This window comes from Balaenoptera borealis (assembly GCF_965194805.1).
Source record: "Balaenoptera borealis genome assembly, chromosome: 16".
Taxonomy (NCBI): domain Eukaryota; kingdom Metazoa; phylum Chordata; class Mammalia; order Artiodactyla; family Balaenopteridae; genus Balaenoptera; species Balaenoptera borealis.
The window spans coordinates 851,035-864,525 of NC_138872.1; the positions used below are offsets into that span (position 1 = coordinate 851,035).

Sequence of the window (13,491 nt, forward strand, 5' to 3'; positions counted from 1 at the left end):
CAGGGCCCCTGCTCTTCCTGGTAGCCCTTGGGTCCCTCCCAGCCTCCCCTCCTGACGGTGATACTGCCGCATCCTCAGCGCCCACCCGCCCCTCCCCCGAACACCCCCGGCACCCTGTTACCCTCCAGCCTAGGCGGGCCCCTCCCTGTGTCGTCACAGTGCCTGAGAGCCCCCCCACTGTCCCCACCCCCCTTCCCGCCTTCTGTTCTCACCAGAGCCTGAGGACCCCGGGGGCCCCCTCCACCTCAGAGTGTGGGGTGTTCCCTGGCAGATGTGGGCGTGGGCTGGGGGTTGTGAAGCTCACAGCAACCCCGTGATAGGTTGGGGCAGGCGCCATGGCAACCACAGGTAATTTCTGTGTTGCTGTTGGTGATGGAGGTACGGGGCCACAGGGGAGCTGATGCCGCCTCCAGACGCACCTCTGGGGAGCCCTCCGCCCCTGCCCGCCCTGCGCTGTGTCCTGGGGCTGCCCCGGGCATGGGAGCCCCACCCCCTTGGCAGTTACCTGAGACCCTCCATCGGCTCTGCCCTCTGTGTCCTGACTCCCACACCAGCTACACAGGACGGGGTCCCCACTCCCACACCAGCTGCACAGGACGGGGTCCCCACTCCCACACCAGCTACACAGCACTCTCCCCTCCCCCCCCACCAGCTGAGCCAGCAGTGGCTCAGGTGTGGCTTCCCCTGCAGGAAATCGTGACCATCGTGGTGTTCGGCGTGGAGTACTTCGTGCGGATCTGGGCCGCCGGCTGCTGCTGCCGGTACCGCGGCTGGAGGGGGCGGCTCAAGTTTGCGCGGAAGCCCTTCTGTGTGATCGGTGAGACCCGGTGCAGGTGGGGGCAGGCAGGACTGTAGGATCGGCTCCTTCTGGAAGTTTCTGGTCACCTGCCCTCTTGGCGTCAGAGCCCGTGGTTATTGTGGCCTGAGTGCAGGGCGATGAGGTGTCGGGCGGCCGTGCCCAGGGCAGGGCTGGGCTGGGCGGACAGTGGAGCCAGGCCCACGCCGGCACTTTGTGCGCGTCCGTCTGTCCGTCCTCCCGGGGCCCTGGCGGGGGGCTGCCCCTCCGCGGCGGGGGCCGCCCCGAGCTCCTCCGCTGTCTCCCACAGACATCATGGTGCTCATTGCGTCCATCGCCGTGCTGGCCGCCGGCTCCCAGGGCAACGTCTTCGCCACGTCGGCGCTCCGGAGCCTCCGCTTCCTGCAGATCCTGCGCATGATCCGTATGGACCGGCGGGGCGGCACCTGGAAGCTGCTGGGCTCCGTGGTCTACGCGCACAGCAAGGTGAGCCGGCGCCGGGCTGGCTGGCTGGGGCCAGGAGGTCCGGCCAGGCAGGACCCAGCCCCTCGTTTCTTCTGGGCGTCTTCCCATGACTTGACCATCTTCCTCTTCTCTCCAGCTTGTCTGCCAGGCCCGGTCCCTCTGGGCCCCCCCGGAGCCGGCTCGCTCCTTGGTTGGGTGGCTGTGCTGGATCGGTACCCACTGCCCCCCAACCCCCAGGCTCCTGCCCGTTTAGGCTGAGGCTTGTGGTGGCCGCTGGCCGTGGGACCCGCAAGGTGGCTGCGGCCCCATGTCCCGTCCAGATCCCGTCCCTGTGTTGCCAGGGGCCCTGCCCGCCCAGACCCCGCCCTGCCAGGCTCTGCCAGGAGGCCGTCCTCTTGTGGGTGGGCTTATTGGCCCAAGAGTCCCTTCCCCACTACCCTTCCTGTCTGAGCCCGGAGGCTGGGGCTTGGCTGGCAGGACAGAGAGGGTGGTGGTCCCCCAGGAAGGGCAGCCAGTCGGGGTGTCTCCCCCAGGCTCAGGGAAGTTGGGGCAGGGTCCCAGCAGGCCCAAGATTCTCCAGCCTGACTGGCTGGCGGCCGCCTGGGGACACTCCCTTCCTGGGTGGATGCAGCACTGAGCCGTCCCTACCCACCGTCCTCCAGGGGTGAGGTGCATAGGTGTGGGACCACCCAGGGCTGGAAATGGAAGACGCGCTCCGCCTCCCGCCTGCCCCGGGCTCGGGGCTGCTGGGGCTCTGCGGCCGGCTCTCGGGAGGGGCACCCACCCGCTGAAGCCCGGGGGATGCAGCGCCCAGCAAACCTCCAGGCAGGCGGGGCCTCCTGCTCCCGGGGGTGAGTCGGGCTGGACGCTGGCCCAGCGGCTGTGATGGGCCTCTTTCAGGAGCTGGTCACTGCCTGGTACATCGGCTTCCTCTGCCTCATCCTGGCCTCGTTTCTGGTGTACTTGGCGGAGAAGGGAGAGAACGATCACTTTGATACCTACGCAGACGCGCTCTGGTGGGGCCTGGTGAGTGCCCGGCCGCTGGGGCCCCTCCCCTTCACTGAGGACACGCTCACCGGGTGTGGCCTTCCTTGGGGTCCCTCCTGCGCATTGTCTGCCCTCCCCCGCTCCCCACTCCAGGATGCGCCCCTGACCCCTGGGCCTGGACAGGAGACGCACGGCTCTCCCTGGCTGGCCTGGCCAGAGACGTCTCTCTGGGGCCTCCTGCTGGCCACTGCTGACTGTGATGCCACGTGGACGTGGCGGCCCAGGCGGGGTGGGGGCAGGGAACGCGCTGGTCTGTGTGGGGTGGAGAGAGGCCTGGGCCCAGGGAGCCTGTGCCCAGCCATGGCCAGTCACCTTCCCTCCTTCCTCACTGACCACCTGTGTGACCTCTGTGATGGGGGCAGGCGGGTCCTGCGGTCCTATTGATGGGCAGGAGAGTTTGAAAAAGGGGAAATGGACGCCCTGGCTCTCCCAGCTTAACGTCCTAGGCTGCCCCCGCCCAGGGTGGGTCCGGAGCTGGTGGATTTTCAGCCCATGCTCACGGCCACCCACCTCCTGAGCCCCTCGAGGGCCACTCTCCTGTCACCGGGTGCAAGTGGCCTCTTCTGAGAAAAGCCTTCCTGGGCCCCCCTCTGCAGGGCCCCTCCTGCTCTGAGTGGTGATGCCCCGCGTTCTCCAAGTGTGCCCTCTGGAGACCAGGCTGGGCCCCGCGGGCCTCGGCCCCAGTGGCTGAATGGACCTTGGCCTGGCTCCTCCTCCCCGTTGCCATGGATGTCCCCAGGCAGGGGGGCCAGAGTGCCCTCCTTTGCGAGCTCTTCCTGGGGGTACTGGACACTCAGCCTGGGGGCACTGGGCCGGGGGTCGTGTGGAGGGTCCCGTGGGTGTGGGACGTTAGAGTCCGTTGTCTCCTGGGACCCCAGACCCAGTTCCGAAAACGAGGACCACGTGACCTCGGGCAGATGCTGCAAATCCAGTCGCTGGCAAGAGGGATGCCTGCTTTCACCTGGCCTTTAAGCCAGAGAGCAATTTACTTGTAGTTATTGTATTAATTGCCACGAGGCCCGGAGTCTGTGTCCCTCTACCGACCACGTGGGAAGCAGGGTGATCGGGAGCCTGGGGGTGCGGGGCTCGGCGGGAGAGGGGAGCTGAGGCCCGGGCACCGGGAGCCGCGCATCAGGGCCCACAGCCGCTGAGCGCCCAGCCTCTGACCGGACAGCCCGGGTCTCGCCGCTCTCTTGGCCTGCCCTGCCCAGGCCCTCCGGGGGGGCCTCCCCATCTTTAAGAATTGAATCAAAATCTTAAACACGCCCAATAGTGCCTGAGTGTTACAGTGAAAACGTGCCCCCACTCCCATCCCCCACCTTGTGGTGCCCCCCCCCCAGAAGACGGGGGAACCCTTCTGCGTATTCCCCACCTACACCACCAGGATTTCCTCTGTGAGCTTTATTTTTATTTTATTTTAGGCCGTGCCTCGCGGCTTTCGGGATCTTAGTCCCCCGAGCAGGGGTTGAACCCAGGCCCTCGGCAGTGAGAGCGCTGAGTTGTAACCGCTGGACCGCCAGGGAGTTCCCTCCCCTGTGACTTTAGACTTCAGAGGCTCACCTTGTGTTGTGATAGGGTGCGATTAGCCCCCTCCGTGTCCCTGTCATTCTTGGAAAGCGTCCTGCCCGAGCCCCCCCTTTCTTCTGCTCTGTGGGCCGGGGGCCCTCGGAGGGGCCTCACTGGCGTCGGGCGAGTCCCCCCACTGCAGCGTGCTCAAGCCAGCCCCCCGAACGCTGGCCATGAACGCTGACCCCTGAGGGCTGGGCCCCCCGAATGCTGGGCCCCCAGGTGCCGAGTCTCCCGGCACCACCCCCAGTCTGCCCTTGGTTTGGAGGTCACAGTCTTCTGAGGGAGGAAGTTTGTGAGACGCGTGTGTCTGAAGGTGCCCCAATTCCACGGTCCCGCTGGCGGCCGGGCCCCTCCCTCCCTGACGCTCTTCTGGAACGTGGGCCCTGTGGGGGGGGGGCTTCCTTCCAGGAGGCTGGTGCCCTTTGCGGCTTCAAAGTCTACAGCTTCCTCCTTCCCTCCTTCCCGGGGCTCCGAGGCCGCTGGTGAGACCGCTGGACCGTGGAACGTGTCCTATCTGGATTCCTCATCTCTTTGCCTACATCCTGGGAGGTGTCTTCCACCTGACCCTGTGTGATTTGGGTCTCGTTTTCAAGACTCTTTGTTTTATGGATACACTTTCTTCTCTCTGTGCAGGGATAACGGAATTTTTAGGAAGTCTTTGCCCCGTTGGAGGCTTTCTGACCAGCTCTGGGGTCCCAAGAGTAGGGCCAGGCATGGGGCATACAGGCCCGGCTGCTGGTGGGTGGGCAGGAGGGGAAGGGTCTCCCCTCTCGCTGCCCCAGTGATCGCCGGTGTTGGGAGGACATGGGTCTGCGGTCCTGGGGCGGGTGTAGGCGCCCTGGCACAGACTCGCCGTCCTCCCCTCTCGCTGCCCCAGTGATCGCCGGTGTTGGGAGGACATGGGTCTGCGGTCCTGGGGCGGGTGCAGGCGCCCTGGCACAGACTCGCCGTCCTGCCCTCTCGCTGCCCCGGTGATCGCCGGTGTTGGGAGGACATGGGTCTGCAGTCCTGGGGCGGGTGCAGGCGCCCTGGCACAGACTCGCCGTCCTGCCCTCTCGCTGCCCCGGTGATCGCCGGTGTTGGGAGGACATGGGTCTGCGGTCCTGGGGCGGGTGCAGGCGCCCTGGCACAGACTCGCCGTCCTGCCCTCTCGCTGCCCCAGTGATCGCCGGTGTTGGGAGGACATGGGCCTGCGGTCCTGGGGCGGGTGCAGGCGCCCTGGCACAGACTCGCCGTCCTGCCCTCTCGCTGCCCCGGTGATCGCCGGTGTTGGGAGGACATGGGTCTGCGGTCCTGGGGCGGGTGCAGGCGCCCTGGCACAGACTCGCCGTCCTGCCCTGCGCGCCCTGCGCCTGCATCAGCGCCAGGTCTGGGGGCCTCTCCTTGAGCCCCGAGAGCCCTTGGGTTTCTCCCCACCTCCTGGCCCTGAGTCAGGCCCGCATCGGCCTCCGTCTCGCCCGGTTCGCTGCCCTCGCCCTCGGCTTGTGTCCTTTCACAGCCTTTCCTGTCGCGCTGCCGAGTTTTGGGAGGGGGGCGTGATTTTAAGTATTTTACGTCTTTAAAATGTGTTTAGTTTCTGTTGAAAGCAGTCGAATAGAGGAGCCCAATCACCGGGAGGTTTCTGGTGAGAAGCGAGTGTCCTTCTCATTCCACCCAGCTCCTTGTTACCTGCGCCCAGCTCGCTGGCGCCTTCCCAGAACCTTCTACGCAGGCCCGAATGCCTTGGCTGTGATTTCGCAGGTGACGGGCACAGAAGTCCCTGCTGGCGAAGCCATGATTATTCAGCCCCGTTTTGCAGACTTTTCTCAGACTGTACAGTGGGCTTTGGGTGGACTCTCTGCATGACCCCAGAGTCGGGGGGATGGATTCCCAGGGTGGACGGTGGGTGGGTGGAGAGGTGTCCGTGCCTGTGGCGCGTGGGCCAGTTGACCCTGCTGTCCGGGTCCCCCAATGAGGAAGGTCTGCTGCTCTCCGTTGCCCGGCCAGGGCCGCCGATGCCCCCAGCCCCCGCTCCTGCTCACACCTCGGCCCCTCCCGCGGTTTGGCTAAGACCCCCCCCCTCTCAGGGCCCTCCTGGGCCCGCCTCCCAGCCCAGCCAGCAATGTGGTCTGTCTTGAGCCTCCGTGCCTGCCTCTGTGTGTGGCCTTGGTGGTCCTGCACATCAGGCCTGAGTCTCCACTTTGGCGGGTTTTGTGGGAGCTACCTGAAAATGGCCCCCTCCATTTGGGCTCCCGGGAAGGCCCGTCCGGGCCCCACTTCCTCCCTGCCCACTCCCCGGCCGCAGAGCAATTCTAAACACAAACGCTTGGCTCCCCCAGCGCCTCCAAGGCCCTGCCTGCCACACCCTGGGGAGGGGCCTTTTCCTTCTCCAGTCTCTCCCCTCCTGTCGCCTCCTCCAGCCCCACCCCCGGCCCCTCCCGCTCTCCTGGCCTCAGCTTACAAGCCTCCCTCCGAAGGGCCCCACGCGACCCTCTCCGCGTCCCTGGAGGGTCCCTCAGCACTGTCACCTCTCAGGCCCCTGGCTCTCTCCTAGCCTCCTGGCTCCTGGCTGGGTGTGAAATGAGAGCAGAGCCTGACCCCCCCGCCCAGCACATAGGGAAGGAGCAGAGGCTCGGAGTTTGGTTGTGATTGTTGAGGGGGAAGGGCGGCCAACAGTGACCCTGGCCTCTCGGGCCCTGGGAGGGCGGCGTGGCTTGGGGGGGGGCGGTTTGTCCAGCTGCCCTGAGGCCTCAGGAGGAGGGTCCGGCTCAGGTCCCTGGCCTCCAGGCGGCCACTGTCCGGCCTGGCTGAGCGATGGGGCCTGCTGTCCGCAGATCACCCTGACGACCATTGGCTACGGGGACAAGTACCCCCAGACCTGGAACGGGAGGCTCCTGGCAGCAACTTTCACCCTCATCGGCGTCTCCTTCTTTGCTCTTCCTGCTGTGAGTCGTGCCCCTTCCTGCCTTTGCTGGGGACGGGGTCTGGGCTCCCCTGGTGACCACAGCTGCCCTCGGGGCCACGTGGGGCGGGGGCAGGGCTCCCAGCAGGTCCACAGGCCCCAGGAGTGGACGTGGCAGCCTCCACAACCTGCCGCCCCAGGCTGTACCTTCTGACCCGTGTCTGCGGGTCCCTGTCAGTGCCTCCCAGCCTTGCGGGATTGGCCAGTCGGGTCCTTGTGACCAGGAGCGGTGCTGTACGGTGACACAGCCCCGTCAGGTCTCCTTCAGAAGAGGCAAGGGCCCTGTTAACCCTCTACCCGCAGCTGCGGGGGCGGGGCTGGCGATGCTGTCCTCCCGGTGGCCCTTCTCTGTGACCCCGGCCACACACCTGCACTCACTCCAGTGTGGACAAATCGGGGAGGAGGATTAATCTCTGGGCCCAGATGTGTTCAGAGTGGGCCCCGCCAGGCTCCTGGAAGCCTGAAGCTCCCTTCACCCCAAATCCAAGTCTTTCCCCCAGCCTGTCTCCTGGCATTGGGGGCTGAGGACGCAGGAAGGTGGAGCCAGAAGTGTGCAGGCAAGGGTGGGGTGGGGGTGCGGTCCCCCGGACGTGGTCCGACCCTGAGGAGCTCAGTGTGGGGCTGTGGTCCCTGGGGCATCGTCTGACCCCAGTGACTTGCAGGGCATTTTGGGGTCTGGCTTTGCCCTGAAGGTTCAAGAGCAGCACCGTCAGAAGCACTTTGAGAAGAGGCGGAACCCTGCAGCAGGCCTGATCCAGGTGAGTCCAGGTGGCCCCCCACAGGGAGTGCCGCGTGGACCTCCACGTAGACCGGCAGAGCCCCTGGCCTGGGCCCACGGTGTTGGAGTGGAGCCCTGCTTGGCATCTGTCTCCCTGTTGGGGGATTCGAGTCTGTGCTGAGAACCAGCTTAGATGCCCGCAGCTGTCTGGCAGCTACAGCACAGGCAGCAGCAAGGCGGGTGCTGGCCAGCGCTCTGTATGCCCTGGGTCCTGGGCCAGGCTGTCACAGGTGCCCCCGAGGTGTCCCTTCACAGCGCTGACACCCATCCTGCACTTGTGGAATCAGGGTTCAGAGATCCCCACGCAGATAGGTGCCAGAGCGAAGTCTGTGCTGCCCCAGCTCACACTGCCCACCCCATCGCTGGGGGTCACAGCGGCCACTCGGCCTCCAGTAGTGCTTCATGAGCCATCCTGAGAGTGTGGGCCCGAGCACAGGCTGCCCGATGGGCCCAGCGTTCCTGCAGCCCCTCCCAAAGCCCAGGGGACCCAGCGGACCTTTGGAGTTGACTGGCCTTTACTGCTGGCTGGACACTGCCCTGGCCCCTCAAGTGCATTTCTTTTTTAAAGGTGTGGTCTTCCCCTGGGTGCAGCCTACTTTTGTGTATGTATGTATGCATGTGTCTTTCACCATAAGAACTTCAAATGGCTACTTCTTTTAAATGCAAAAGAGTGTGAAGAAGAACAAAAATGCCCCCCAGTCCCACCCACTATTGACAATAAAGTCACAGCACTACGTGTGGTTCAGAGGTTTGAGTGGCACAGCGAAGGAGCATGGCCTGAACACGCAGCACCTACCCTCTGCCCCTCCTCTCCGAGAAGCTCGGAGGTTTGGGAAGGAGACGTGGAAGAATTAGGGCTTGGGAAGGACCCCCATACACTGGGGGATCTAGGAGGCACACACATGCCCAGTGCTGGGCGCAGGCTCAGAAGTGACTGGAGGAGACGCTAATTGCTCACCTCAGGCTGATCTTTAGACTCCATGCAAGCAGGAAGTGATGGCTAAGGCAGAGCTGTAAGTGACCTTCTCAGATGTTGGAGGAGTGCCCCAACACAGGGCTGGTCTGCAGAGGCTGAGAGCATTTGTTTCCTCTTTGGTTCTTTGGGTTTAAGGGAACGTCTTTCAAGTCACCATCTGACCACTGAGCTAAGGGAACAGAGACTTCAGTGACCACACACAACAAAGAATACAGCGTTTACGGAATAGCTTAGAAAAGTCACTTAACAAACTACTACAATCAACAACAAGCAGCAGCAACAAACTCCGGGGATGGGGAGGAATCTGACTTCCAGAGGTACCACATTACAATACTCAAAATGTCTAGTTTTCAACAAAAAATTGTGAGGCATGCGAAGAAACAAGGAAGCATGATCCAGTCACAGGAAAAAAAAAATTAATAGAAACTATCCCTGAAGAAGCCCTGATGTTTGATTTACTAGACAAAGACTTTCAATTAGCTGTTTAAATATGCACAAAAGACTAAAGGAATCCATGGAAATGAACTAAAGGAAATCAGAAGAATGATGTCTCACCAAATAGAGAATGTCCATAGAGATAGAAATAATATAAAGGAAACAGATAGAAATTCTGGAGCTGAAGAGTACAATAACTGAAATGAAAAATTCAATAGAGGGTTCAGCAGCAGATCTGAGCAGGCAGAAGGAAGAATCGCAGACTTGAAGACAGGTGAGTTGAAGTCACCCAGTCTGAGGAGCAGAAAGAGAACAAAGGAAGAAAAATGAGCAGAGCCCATGAGACCTGTGGGATACTGTTTAATGTACCAATATTTGCATAATGGGAGTCCCAGAAAGAGAAGAGGGGTTGGGCAAAAAGAATACCTGAAAAAATAAGGCTGAAAACTTCCCAGATTTGATGAAAGACGTGAATCTGTACCTCCAAGTAGTGTAAAGTCAAAGAGATTCACACCAGGACTCATTATGATCAAACTGTTGAAGCCCACAGACAAGGGGGGGTCTTGGAAGCAGCAGGAGAGAAAGGACTCTTGGTGCCCAAGGGTCCTCCGTGAGGGTAACTGCCGATTTCTCATCAGAAACCATGGGGACCAGAAGGCAGTGGGATGACGTGTTTAAAGTCTGCAAAGAAAAAACTGTTGACCCAGAATTCTGGTCTGGCAAAATTATGCTTCAAAAGAGAAATCACAGCATTCCCATAAAAACAAAAGCTGAGGGAGTTTGTAGCTAATAGACCTGCTGTACAGGAAATGCTGAGGAGGGCTCTTCAGACAGAAGTGAAAGGACCCTGGGCAGTAACTCAAGCCACACAGACACTGGTAAAGTTAACTACACAGGTAAACATGAAAGCGAGTAGTAGTATATTTTTGATTTGTAACTCATTTTTTCCCTTATATGAGTTAAAAACAAAGGCATAAAGCAATAATCATAAATCTGTATATCTGGGTGCACACTGTAGAGGGTGTAATTTGTAACAGTTACAACATAAAGGGGGCGGACCACACAAGAGCAGAGTCTCTGTTCACTATTGAAGCTGAGTTGGTGTTAATTCAAACTAGATTGTTATAAATTTAAGATGGAATTAATCATAATCCCAGGGTAGCCTTTAAGAAAACAACTAAAAAATACCAGAAAAGGAAACGAGAAGGGACTCAGTAATAACTAGAAAAAAATGAAACTCTACAGAAGGCAATAATGGAGGAATTGAGAAACAAAAAAACAGCAGAAGCAAGTCCTTCCTTATAAGTAATTACTTTAAATGTAAATGGATTAAACTCCCCAATTAAAAGGTAGAGATTGGAGGAATGGATTAAAAATCTATTCAAGTATACTAGATCCAAAGACGACAATACACTGAAAGTGAAAGAATGAAAAAAGATATTCCATGCAAACAGTGACCTAGAGCCGGGTTGGCCACACTTGTATCAGACAAAATAGACAAGTCAAGAAAAAGAAGGCTGTTATGTATTGATAAGAGTCAATTTATAAAGATGATTAACAATCATAAACATTTATATACTAACAACAGAGTCCTAAAAATATATGAAGCAAAAACTGACAGAATTAAAGGATGAAATAGACATTTCTACAGTAATACCTGGAGAATTCAATACCCCACTTTCAAAATGGGTAGAAAGGTACTTCCCTGGTGGCACAGTGGTTAAGAATTCACCTGCCAGTGCAGGGGACATGGGTCTGAGCCCTGGTCTGGGAAGATCCCACATGCCGCGGAGCAACTAAGCCCGTGCATCACAGCTACTGAGCCTGCGCTCTAGAGCCCACGAGCCAGAACTACTGAGCCTGCATGCCACTACTACTGAAGCCCATGCGCTTAGAGCCCGTGCTCCACAACAAAGAGAAGCCACCGCAATGAGAAGCCCACACACCACAATGAAGAGTAGCTCCTGCTCGCCGCAACTAGAGAAAGCCCGCAGGCAGCAACGAAGACCCAATGCAGCCAAAAATAAATACATTAAAAAAAAATGGAGGGGGCTTCCCTGGTGGCGCAGTGGTTGAGAATCTGCCTGTCGATGCAGGGGACACGGGTTCGAGCCCTGGTCTGGGAGGATCCCACATGCCACGGAGCAGCTAGGCCCGTGAGCCACAATTGCTAAGTCTGCGCGTCTGGAGCTTGTGCTCCGCAACGGGAGAGGCCGCGATGGTGAGAGGCCCGCACACCGCGGTGAGGAGTGGCCCCCACTTGCCACAACTGGAGAGGGCCCTCGCACAGAAACGAAGACCCAACACAGCCGTAGATAAATAAATAAATAAATAAATAAATAAATAAATAAATAAAACCCCAAAAGTTAAAAAAAAAAATGGTTAGAAAAACCAGACAAAAGATCCTTAGGAGACAGAGGACTTGAACAAACCACGACCCAGCTAGACCTGCAGACATCTGTCATTAGACATGTGTCACCAACCACAGAGAACACATCCTTCTCAAGTGCACGTGGAACATTCCCCAGGATAGGCCATGGGTTGGGCCAAAACAAGTCTCGATAGTTGGGTGCCACATCTATCCAATGAGGAAAGGACAGTCTCTTTGACGGTGGTTCTGGGATACTGGATACCCATGTTTAAAGGAGTGAAGTTTGACCTTTACCTCACACCAATACAAAATTAACTCCAAATGGATTAAAAACCTAATATAAGAGCTAAAACTAAAATTCTTAGATGAAATTATGGATGTAAATCTCTATGACTTTGGTTTCTTAGATATGACACCAAAAGCACAAGCAATAAAAGAAGAAATAAATAAGACTTTAGCAAAATTAAAAACTTTTGTACGTTAAAGGACACTATTCATAGTGTCTCTTTAGAGAGCGAAAAGACAACCCACAGAATGGGAGAAAATATTTGCAAATCATATATCTGATACGGGTCTGGTACCCAAAATATATGAAGGACTCATACAGCTGAACAACAGACAGACACACAACCCAATTAAGAAATGGGCAGAGGATTTAAGTAGACATCTCCCTGAAGAAGATACACAGATGGCTAATAGCATTAAAAGATGTTCAGCATCATTCTTCATGAAGGAAATGCAAATCAAAAGCACTTCACATCCACCAGGACGGCTAAAATGAAAAGAAAAAGTGTTGATGAGGATGTGGCGAAATCAGAATCCTCGTACGTTGCTGGGGGGATGTGAAATGGTGCAGCCACTGTAGAAAACAGTTTGGTGGTTCCTCAAAAAGTTAAACATATCACATGACCCAGGAATCCCACTCCTAGGTATACACCCAACAGAATTGAAAACAGGTGTTCAGCCAAAAAGCTTCACACAGGTGTTTGTAGCAGCACTATTCACAGAAGCTGAAAGGTGGAGACAGCTCAGATGTCCCTCGGTGGGTGAAAGGATACACAGATGTGGTCCATCCATACGCTTGAATATTGCTCAGCCTTAAAAAGAACGAGGCCCGGACGCAGGCTCCAGCAGGGATGGGCCTTGAGAATGTGCTAAATGAAGGAGGCCAGACACAGAAGGCCACGCGCTACGATTCCATCGCTACAAAGTGCCTGGAGTAGGGAAAGCCACAGGGACTGATGCAGATTGGGGGTGGCAGGCCGGGGGCAGGAGGGGGCGGGGAGCCACGCTGGTGGGTTGGGGGCGCTTGTTTTTGAGGTGGTAAAAATGTGGGGTTGGCTGGAGGGGACAGTTGCACAGCAATGGGAATGGACTCAGCGCCAGTTAATTGCACACTTTAAAGTGGTGAATTTTAGTCAATGTGTATTTTACCCCAGTTAACAAAAAGAGTGAGGAGCAGAAGCCCAGGCCGGGTCGAGGTTGGTGTACAGGGCAGGCCCGCGCCTGGCAGGGGCTCAGTCTCAAAGTGGGGAGGATGAGGGCTGTTCCTGGCTCTGCCCTCCACCCCGTCCCCCGGGGAGGGAAGGAAGGTGACCACGATGCCGGGTGACGGCTTCCAAGCGTCAGGTAGGACAGATGGAAGGAAAGCACCGAAGCTCCCTGCAGACTCGCCGGGTGCACGGGGATGTGCAGGGGCGAGGCCCTGGGGGAGGCCGGTGGGGCCCCTTAGTGCCCAGCTGACGTCCTGTCCTCCCCGCAGTCCGCCTGGAGGTTCTACGCCACCAACCTGTCACGCACGGACCTGCACTCCACGTGGCAGTACTATGAGCGCACGGTGACCGTCCCCATGTACAGGTACCTCCCGCACCTCCCCAGCACCGCCTGTGCGCAGCCCCCTTTGTTCTTAAACCCCATTTTCGGTTGTCGTTCATCATTTTGATTATTTTTTGTTTCTTTTTCTTTAAAATGTATGTACTTTTCAAAAAGGAATCGTGCGTGATTATTTTATTAATTTTGTTCTCTGTTTTATAGTTTGCGGCTTTTATTTTTCACCTTCATTCCGCCCCCTGCTTAGTGTCCTTGCTGTCAGGTGCGTAGTGTGTAAACCTTG

At 57.9% G+C, this 13,491-nt stretch overlaps 1 protein-coding gene across 11 annotated transcripts in view; it reads left to right on the forward strand.

Annotated features, from left to right (window-relative positions):
- The window catches only part of KCNQ2 (potassium voltage-gated channel subfamily Q member 2), a 48,524-nt gene that overhangs the window by 15,033 nt on the left and 20,000 nt on the right, over positions 1-13,491 (forward strand). For all 11 annotated transcript variants that reach the window (XM_082360070.1, XM_082360067.1, XM_082360073.1 and 8 more), the window contains exons 3-8: positions 691-817; positions 1,107-1,282; positions 2,162-2,287; positions 6,691-6,801; positions 7,481-7,576; positions 13,141-13,235. In XM_082360070.1, coding sequence (XP_082216196.1) covers positions 691-817; positions 1,107-1,282; positions 2,162-2,287; positions 6,691-6,801; positions 7,481-7,576; positions 13,141-13,235 — 731 coding nt within the window. The remainder of the gene's footprint in view (positions 1-690; positions 818-1,106; positions 1,283-2,161; positions 2,288-6,690; positions 6,802-7,480; positions 7,577-13,140; positions 13,236-13,491) is intronic.